Here is a 10337-nt window from a genome sequence, read left to right as displayed (position 1 = left end):
CCCAAGTGGTAGTTACATCTATAATGCTTGAATACGGGTGCTGGATTAATTTGTTACTGGGAATGGAAGTCCAACTTCCTTTAAAAACAAAGGCACCTTAGGTCAAAATTTGAAAAGGAATAAAAAGGATTGGACACCATACCTGCACGTACGTTAACATCAACAGCTTTAGAATACAATAATCCTTTGAAACTTTGTCCAGTGTAGAAGATATTAAAACAGCTTTCACATGTTTTCTTAAAGTTCATTTTGTCCTATTCCAGTATGCATGGTTTCCTGAATGCTACATTGTTGTCTCCTCAAAGACCTGCGACAGCTTTTCAGTGGCTTTTGCTGCATCATGCAGTGACCTCGGAAGTACCAGACACACACTCTACGTGCTTAGTGCTAGCTTAAAACACACATATCAGTTTACCTCTGAAAAAAAACAAACAACCAAACCAGCTGTTTGACTCAGTAGTCAGAGAATTTTTAAGGGCATAGATATTGTTCCATTGTAATCACTTGTGTTTCTGAGAAACCTTTGAATCTTTGCCCAAAACTGCACCACATGACAGATAGCTGCCTAGACATTCAGACTCAACTCTTTTTCAATGGTAAGCTTCCACATACTTTTATGAGATATTGTTTTGCCAGTGACCAGGCCCAACAAAAATGATAACACCAGCAGGGAGATGAACCAATACACAGACTGTATTGTAGACAGAAATGTTACTATAGGAACGACCGCCGAGGGTACAAACAGGTCAACAAGCTCAGACATGATCAACATTACCCCCAATGATGCCACAAACAACATGACCCGGCCCACAACAGGTGGTACAAACAGAGACCCGAGGTTGCCCACAGTGGGCAGGGAAAACAGCCAGACCAGCCAGTTAAACACATGAGAAAAAGGTGCCCACATGGCAACTCTCACCTGATTGACCCGCGTTCACAAAGGCCTAAACAGACCAGGGCCCAGCTCCAGGAGAGTCAGGAGGTCTGCCCTGAACCAGGAAGCTCTGGGGAGTGCACTCCACAGACAGACACTCCTGACTCCCTGCCAGTGGTCACAGCTTTTATCCCCAAGCACACACCTGACCTTTGTCAACTCACTGCGGGACCCCTGGGGCTCATTTCCCTTCTGGCTCTCCCTGCAGGGCCGGCCGCACCCTGGGGGGAAGCTCTAAGGCAAACTCACCCCCTCTGTATGAAGGGCTGTGGGAATCACCCATATGGCAACCTTAATTCGGGGGCACGGGGTTCAAACCCCAGCATTTCAGATATTAAAACAAAAGTAAAAAAAAACCAAACCAAAACTAACCCAACCCTCTAAACCCAAAAAGGTGCTCAATAGCAATCACAAAAATCATGTGTCCTGATACTACCTCACACATATCCAGGACTATTGTAATGGAAGACACTATCAAGCGCACATTTTCCTAAGTCATAGTGTAATAGTACTGAAAAAGACCCATTTTTTTATTGCATTCCCCTCTTCCACCAGACAGAATATTTCTTTACAGAGATGGAAGGTTCATGTTATAAGACTTAATTACATTAAAATTTTGCTCTGATTCATTTGGTAAGTATCCACCTGTATTACTGTAAGCTTCTAATTTTGAAATAGGAAACCAAAGTGCGGTTTGTCTTACCTGAAGTGTGTCAGAGACCTGAAGTGTTGAATCCTTTTGCTGCAACTTGTAGACAGATGTATAACAACGATGTGAGGCTACACCAAGCTGAAAAGCTGAACATTATTGCTCATTTTTTGAATGGTACAGTTGTCTCTAATCCCCTCTATCCCACCAACTAACCAGATCTGCTCTGTACCACTCTTCATATAAAGCTGCTCTCTAAATGTGAGATTAAAATAATTGGCATCTATGAATTGCCCAGTGCAATGGAACCTAAACCTTGGTTAAGTTCAGATGTGCCTCCTGCACAGATAAATTCTGTAAGTTTTAATGAAAAACATACATAAATAAACCACCCCATTGAGCTTACTCAGAGTGGAAAGATCCATTTTTGACCTGGGAAAAATCAGGTGTACCAGACCAGTGGTTACAGGGCACCACTGGGAAGAGCCTGATTCCATTCTCTTCACACCTTCTCTGCAGGTATTTATATACATTGATGAGATACTCCTGAGCCTTCTCTTGGCTAAACAGTCCAAGCTCTAAACTGAACTGAGATACCAGTTTTACAGGAAGACATCAGTTGTAAGATAAGATCTCATGAGCCAACGAGCATGAGAAAAATAACATCCTGGATTTTTTTGACTCTGAGACCAATATGGAAAAAGGGCTTTTTTGTTCTAGTCTAGGGAGTTTAAAAAAAAAATGTAGTCAACTAGACTATTACAAACTCTGCAGTTCTGAGCAGACTGTACTATGTTGTTGTAACATCTTATTACATAGTTCTGGGCATATCTCTCCCCAAGGGGTAAACATCTCTTTTGGATTAGCTGGAAAACCCAGTATAAGAAACACTGAGGCTGAAGCTAGGACTTGTCCTTGGAGTAGGGGAGCTAGAGAGAGGCTTGCTTTCTTGCTTTAAGGGATTGATTTCCTGGGAAACTGTATAAAGGTCAGAAGCACATTATACTCTATGTGACTGTGAAAAAGCCTCTGGGCACGGATGTTACATAAATATTTACAACTACCACTACTAATCAAACCTGCTTCCAGTCTCTGCTCCTCCTAAGGAAAAAAACTGGATAATAAGAGAAGAATTGACTTGTGAATAATAGCAGTGAAAGTCTAATCCAAAATCACTAATGGAAACTGAAGGGGAAGAGACATTTAAAAAAAAATATCAAGGAGCATCTGTAATTTTCCGATGCAGATTACAGAGAACTGCAAGTCAGCTATGACAAGAATGATAACAGCACCACGCTTTTGTTTTCTTTATTTTACCCTTGAGCAGATAACCTTTCATATTTTGGTAGAGTAGACACATCAGTGATGATGTTTTTGTGATGTTGCAAAACTCCGCTTTCTTCTCATTCTCCTGGGAACAAGTTCATCCGTGTCACTTAGCTGCAACAAAGCTTTGTAAAGAACAGAAAGACCAGAGACAGAGCAGTTTGTGGAGACTCAGATGCAATAATATCTTTTGTCCTTACCAAAAGCTAGCTGAAGAACTGCCAATAAAAGGATATTCACAAGTGACAACAGAGTAATTTGGCATCAGAGAACCAGTCAGAAATGGTAGTTAAGTCAATTATTAAATATTTTTTTAGGTGATCCAGGACACAAGCAGACACCTTGCAGCTTTGGAGTTACATGTGGCTTGCAAGAAGTGCAGATGTGCCTCCTGTGATGGATGCTGTGTCAGACAGTTGATGGCAGGACTATCCTGGTGGTGAGCTGCTGGGTAACACAACAGCATGGCTGTGGAAGAAAGTGAATCAGCCAGGATTGCTGGGGCAGATATTGAGTCACCTTGAGACCTAGCTACATGCTTAAGTTTGTGGTTGAACCCTAACATACAGTGGAAGCACTGAGATCTATGAGGAATTACTGGTTTTTCCTTTTTTCAGGATTACTCCTGGAGTTCTCTTCCTTTTAGCTCAGGAGTGTATATTAGCTGTCCTAAGGCATGCAACTGCATTTGCACTTCAGTGGGACCAGGATGTCCAAACCTCTATGGCACTTTCAAAAACATCCTCCACAAACTACAAACATGTGGGAACACAAATTAGATGCGATTAACACAATAGATGTTTAAATTGAAAAGAATTCTTCTGAACCTAAGCCTTCTCATGCAAGAGCAAAGCTGGTAGAAATCCACATAGCCTGTGACTCTAGCCTACTAGCCTCCAGTCGTCCAAATTTTACAACAGTAAAATTTGCACTTGAAAGAAGGTGCAAAAGATATGCGTAAAAGGGTATCACATTTTAGGCTGTAGAATGGATTCACTTAGATTTAAAGAAACACATTTTGGTCTTATTGTAGGCCAGCCCATTGTGAACATTAGCAAAACCTACCCTGTGTATTCATCAGTGAAAATAAACAGGACAGAACAGAGATGAAACAGAAAAATTTATGCTAAAGGCTGTTAAAGAAATTACCCAATATTCAAAAAATTGAAATGTATTTTTTTTTCATCAGTTTCTCAGATATGACTTGAGATTTCCACTACCTCTCTTTCCCATCTCTGTTGCCCATTGAAGCAGTATTTGAGAGAACATTTATTACTAGAGAGTTGGTAAAAGGCTGGTGACAAAAAACCTGACAAAAGGTTGACAGACTAAATTTCATCCAGCAGATTCCTTTCCTGCATTTTATTCTGTAACTACTGCCACTGCATACCAACAATCAAACTGGCTTATTCTGGAAATACTTTTTCCCAATACATGTTCCATAACTTGTGATCCTGAAGACTGTAAACCTTTTGCTCACTGCATTTCTGTGAATCCAGTTATGGATATCTCTAATTCCTGAGTCCCCTACTCCAACAGATTGTACTTGCACAGTCTTTTCTCCACTATCCATGTGGAATCTCGGGCCAATGCAGAAACTAAAGGCTCACCCAAATCCTTTGTTCTGTTTTACTGCTATGGTCAAGTTTTCCAAGTTAATGCTCTAGGGTGTAAGTAGCAAATCAGGCATAAGAAAATGAGAAGATTAGATATGAGTATATAAATGGCAGCAGAAGTTAGGCTGCTGAGCCTTTACAAATGGCACAATTTATCAGAATATCTCTGAAAAGTTAAAAGAATTTTTAAAACACACCCATAACAGTTCTGTTTCATGACTGACACAAAGGCCAAATAAGCAGGTCTGACATTCCACAGGCCAAAAGATAGTTGTGCTTATAGCACATGAGAAGTTAATCAGAATAGCATCTCTTGATCATAGTTGAAGATACTTCAGTCTGTTTCCAGATTCAAGTAGCTCTTGTTAACATTTGCCACAGGATAATTTTGGATTTAGTGGCACTTAAAACTGCCTCTACCTGTATTTTTCTAGCTTCAAGATTTAGCAAAATAAAAATCTAAATGAACTGTCACATTTAGCTGATGATGTGTGGTCTACATAATACTTTACAAAGGATGAGCCTGGATGTGTTCTGGAGTAAGGAATAGCCTAACTACCTAGTCTCTTCTTTCAATTAGTGGACCTCTGATGTAGAAATCTATTTTAAAAAAATTGAATGATCTATTTCTATTAGGCACCTCTACAAGCTCTATCTCATTGCAATCCTTGTAATAATGATCAGAGAGTAAAAGCATGTTACCACCTTTGGCAAGCACAAGCACATAGGTGATGGAGCACATTTACAGTGCCTGTCAGGTGGCTTTAAATAGTACAGTTCATTAAGGCTTTTAGCAACATGCAGCTTGTTCCCTGCGTTAAATGGAACTTGCTTTCCTAGTTGTATGTATGGAATTTTTCAAGTACCACAATCAGTGGCTATAAGAACTTTGCAAGCAAAGGACAACAGTGTTGTGTACAGATGTCAAAGTTTACCTAATATATTGAGATGGGAGGGTAGATAATAACTCTGTAAAACTACTTTTGGCTAAGAGTCCCATTGGTAATTCTCAGTGGTATGCAAATGAAACATTTTGTTGTCATTGCTCAATTCAGAATAGAAGCACTTCAAGCTCAATAAGTAAGCTTTCACCCCATGTGAATGTCAGAGCAGCTCTACTCCTGCATTTCTAAGTGGTGGATCTCCAGTGCACTAAACCCTAAGAGACAGTAAAGATATATTTCTTCTCTAGAGTGCTTCTGTAGGAGCTTTGTAGGTGTGAGATTCATCTGGTCCTTTTGTTTTCCTGTCTTTGTCATTGCAGATCTCCACATCATGAAGTCCCGTCACACTATTTTTGTTGCCATCCATTAAGTCTTCTGCCATCTCTGTGCTCTTCTTGTTGCACTGACAGAAGTCAGTGGAGCTCTCTAGAAAGTTGATGCAGAATTTGATAACCAGTGCTAGCCAGGCCATCCCAAAGAGGATCCACAGAGAGATTACGTTCTTGTACCAGCTTGGGTAGGTGCGGTCAGGGTTCATCCCTACAAGAGAGTCACCCAAAAAATTTCTTGATTGGATCAAGAGTGCCTCAAAGGAGACATTACATGGAAAGCAAAGACAGTGGAAATATGACCTACTATTAGCAATTTCTGTGTAAAACATAAGTATACCATATAGTTAGCATATGAACTGATGATGTAAGCAAGCTTGGCTTGTAACATACCAGCAACAGCCTAGAACTTCCTAGGAATTGGAAAGATGATCCATAAAAAAAGAAAAAAAAAGAAAATGACAAATTACATCTGTGTCAAAGTGAAATTTCTCACATTTAAGCACAGTTCCATTTCTCTACTTATCACTCAGCTCCACAATATTGTATTAGTATGTAACAGGGGTTCCCTGCAGGCAGAGATCTAAGCAGGTTTTACGTAATGGAGTATATATCTTGCTAAGCCAGGTACAAGTGAGCAAGCCTCTAAGGGTGGGAGGTAAGAAGCCTGAGCAGTCCTAAATCCTCTAACAACCAAGCCTTGGAAGACAACTTGAAATTATTCTACCTCTGTTTGCTCAGCTCGGTACTTTGTGATCCCTTTGGAGGAAAGCAATATTTTCAGTTGTGTTTCCATATTGTTTAATGAAAAGAGGCTTTTACATGCTAAGTCAGTGTCAGTAATAATGTTAATTAATAATAGAGGCAAAGCAAAGGAATGAGAGGACTGGGCTGTTTCTGTAAAGCAAATTAACAGGTAAGGTACAGGATACAAATCAGTAGCAGCAAAGTCTTCACATGGGCTTTTTCTCTACTGCTTCTGAGCTCTTGATATTTACTTTCCTTACCTCAGGGAAGTTTGTCACTTTCTAACTGAATTCTTACAGTGCATCAGATACTACAGAACGCCTGATACTTCTGGTACAGAGTGTAAGGAGTTAACACGTGAGGTGGTACCTTCATGAACCTGGTGGCCACTCTCCATACCACGTTCCAATAAAAAGTACACACAGGGCTGCTTTGAAGTGGGACATCCCTAGGGCAGGTGTTTAGGTATTTATCATCTATGACTCCTACCTATGAATACTACCATGTCATTTCCTGCACAGATTAGCAGTTCCCAAATTGTGGTCCATGAACTGTTACTGTCTGCAATATTGTGATAAGTAGTAAAGAGTCAGTGGAGCCATATTAAACAGCCAACTCTTTACATTCATTTACTTGGTATTATTATCTATTGTGTAATACACATTGTACATATTTTCAATATAATGGGACAACAAAACATTTTGAGATTGTTACTAAGCCACTAGGAAACATTTGGGAGGTACCAGCCACTTCTGCAGTAACTACTCTTTCAGCTGGCTTTCTACACCAAGGTAAATTTTAACCAGGAAGAGTAGTATATTCATCCTTCAAACTGGCACGATTCACCAATGTGAAATTCAAAGATTTAAAAATTGTTTGCTTTTAAATAATAAATGAAAACAAGTGGAAAGGGCTCTTTTAGGCCTCCAATAAGAATGCTTTATCACCTGATAGGTGCAATCATAGAATCATTTTGGTTGGAAGAGAACTTTAAGATCAAGTCCAACTGTTAACCCACACTGACAGTCACCACTAAACCATATCCCTAAGCATCTCATCTACATGTCTTTTAAATACCTGCAAGGATGGAAATTCCACCCCTCCCTGGCCAGCCTGTTCCAGGGCTTTACAACCCTTTCAGTGAAGAATTTTTTTTTCTAATATCCAACCTGAACCTCCCCTGGCACAACCTGAGGCTATTTCCTTTTGTCCTATTGAGATAAGAAGCAGTTTAGGACCTACATGGCACCCCATGTCCAATAGCAACGCTTACTGAGTGTGTAAATCAACAATTCCAGGGCCAGTAAGAAAAGACATATCAATATTAATAAATAAAACAGGTTAGGGACCAATCTGTGACTTCAAATTCAGGTGCCATAGCCTGGCTTCTACTTCCCCTAAAACATAGCAACTGTGTCCAAAGCGAACATCAGGTATCACTCCCAGCATGTGATATTCCCTGGAATTTACCTAGTCCAGAACCATGCCAGAGTTCACACTAGGGGGGAAATAGCATGGCAGTCAAAAAATAGAGAAAGTCACTTTAGCCCATGGCTCTGGCCCTGCTGATTTTTAAGTTGTGATATAAAGGCCAAAAGGTTTTGGCCTCTACATACGCCACAGGTCACTGACATATTTGGTTATTCCCATACTGAACCTATCATATCTGTGGCAGTTACAAAGGTACCACCCAGGTGAAGGTATGCCTGGAAGTGTGATGTATGCTGGTGAAAAGCTTCAAAACTAGTTATTGAGAGAATATGAACTGAGAAAATGAAAGCTGCTGCAGCACGGAGTATATCTGTAAAAACATCTATAAAACCTGTAGGAAAATGTTGAACTGGCTAGCTCTTGTTAATCCCCATCTGGTTACCCCCACTGAAGCTAACTTGATTCCAGCTCATTTAGGTGTGCACAAGCTCTAGTCATAATTTCAGTACATTACAGACAAGTCAAGGTAACCACCAATAAGTTACCTAAGCATCAAGCAAGCATTATGAAGAATAGAATGTAAAGAAACCATAAGATGTTTTAGTCTGCCTCCCAGGGAATCAAGGGTGCATGTATTTCTATAACCAATTTAGTTTGAATGACAAATTCTTATCAAAAAGGTGTGTCCTGAGTTTCAGCAAATACATTGGGCATGGGTCCAAACCCATTTCCTCTGGCAAAGGGTTTTGGCAACTAAAACTAGGCTGTGCCTGGTGCCTGCCAGTCTATACCTAAATGAGTTAAGCTGCATTTTAGAAAGCAGTTTTCTGGAGTTTTGACAGAAGAAATGGTTACTATCTGTCAATGGAGGTGCAGAACAGCAACTGCTTAAAACTAATTGCTGCCAATGCACTGAGTGAACCATCAGCAACCACAGCACTCCAGTCTGGTGGGGTAGTTACTCAAGAGACCGATCACCCTAATGATGGAAGATTATTCATTGACTGGCAAACTATTTCTTTACTCTTCCACAGGTGGCACTGCAGAAATCATGTCTTCTCCAATCTACCAAATGTCTGCCACAATACATTTATCATCAGGTCTGTAGGTTTCTAGTGGTATAAAGCTACCAAGTTATGAGTTTCCTATGCCACACGTTTGGCTTTGATGAAAAAGGTGAAATGAAACGTTAGCTACTCACCAATCACATAATCTCCAAACCCGATAGTGCTGAGGGTAATGAAGGAATAGTAGAAGCCTTCTTCATAAGACCAGCCTTCCTTGTCAAAGAACAACAATGGAGGTAGCAGGAGGAATAACAGCAAGCCAGTTACCAATGCACAGGTCTTAATCACAAAGGAAGCATTCTTCTAGCAAAATAGAGAAAAAAAAAGACAAGACTGTCACAAGAAGGGTGGCAGGGAAAGTCTAGCTCAATTTCTGTTTGAAGATGATGCTGGACTCCATAAAAACACAGAAACATTCATGACGTTCCACAGGATAAATGGTGCAGCTCTCCCAGTCAACACAAAATGGGCATCACCTTCAGGAGTTCTGAATTCATGCCAGTTTAAAGTCTATTCAAAAAATGTTCACATGTAACTTACATGTGCAATTCTAACTATGACAGATGATAAACTGACCAGATATCCTAGGACCACGAATGGCTCTAAGACTCTAGCACTTCTGTTGTTGTAGGGGAAGCCATTCATCACAGAAGTTTCCTCAATTAATAAACAACCTTATCTGACACCTCATAGGGCTGTCATAAACTAAATTTATTTGCTTCCAGTTATTCCTGAGTATTATTGTCATTCTGCCCAAGTAAGTAGGCAGGCCATTAGACAAATGAGCCCAAATACCAGACAATGCCCTTTCTGTCTTTTCTTTCCTGAAACTGATGGTGAGGCATACCTGTCCACGTTGCTTACCTGCCAGTGAAACACTTCCTCTAGGCAACGGGCACAACGCTGAACCCCCAACAACATCAGTTGCCCAATTTCATTCAGGAGTACAAGGTTCAAGGGGATCCCAAACAGTGCAAACAAAATGCAGAAGATTCGACCAGCTGCAGTGCTGGGGCTCAGGTTCCCATAGCCTAGACAGGGGAGGAATGATGTGTTAAATCTAAAACACTCTCTGCTTACCCTCCTCCCCCGCAGGGGTGAAACTCCATCTTCTACAAAAGTTAGACAAGAAGGTCACTGCTCCAAAAGGACCTTTTTTTATAAATAACTATAAGCTACATCCATTGTTTGTCATATCCTATTATAGGCTGGAAAATAACATTTCTTTCCCTGCCAATTTTGTTTTGTTCCTTTCCCATTTACCAGTGAATTTCCTCTCCCCTACCCACTGTCC

At 40.4% G+C, this 10337-nt stretch overlaps 1 protein-coding gene across 1 annotated transcript; it reads right to left on the bottom strand.

Annotated features, from left to right (window-relative positions):
- Nucleotides 1–5713: 5713 nt before the first annotated feature.
- Nucleotides 5714–10074, bottom strand: LOC103771683 (potassium channel subfamily K member 17-like; the record flags this gene model as incomplete). The annotated part of the gene is made up of 3 exons (XM_008938985.1): nt 5714–6009; nt 9178–9346; nt 9908–10074. Coding segments are annotated over 3 exons (632 nt in total), but the record flags the coding sequence as incomplete, so codon positions are not given.
- Nucleotides 10075–10337: the final 263 nt, after the last annotated feature.

Source organism: Merops nubicus, unplaced genomic scaffold (assembly GCF_000691845.1).
Source record: "Merops nubicus isolate BGI_N331 unplaced genomic scaffold, ASM69184v1 scaffold45534, whole genome shotgun sequence".
In the NCBI taxonomy this organism is placed as follows: domain Eukaryota; kingdom Metazoa; phylum Chordata; class Aves; order Coraciiformes; family Meropidae; genus Merops; species Merops nubicus.
The sequence above is the reverse complement of the archived record's forward strand: the minus strand, read 5'-3'. Positions and strand labels throughout refer to the sequence as shown.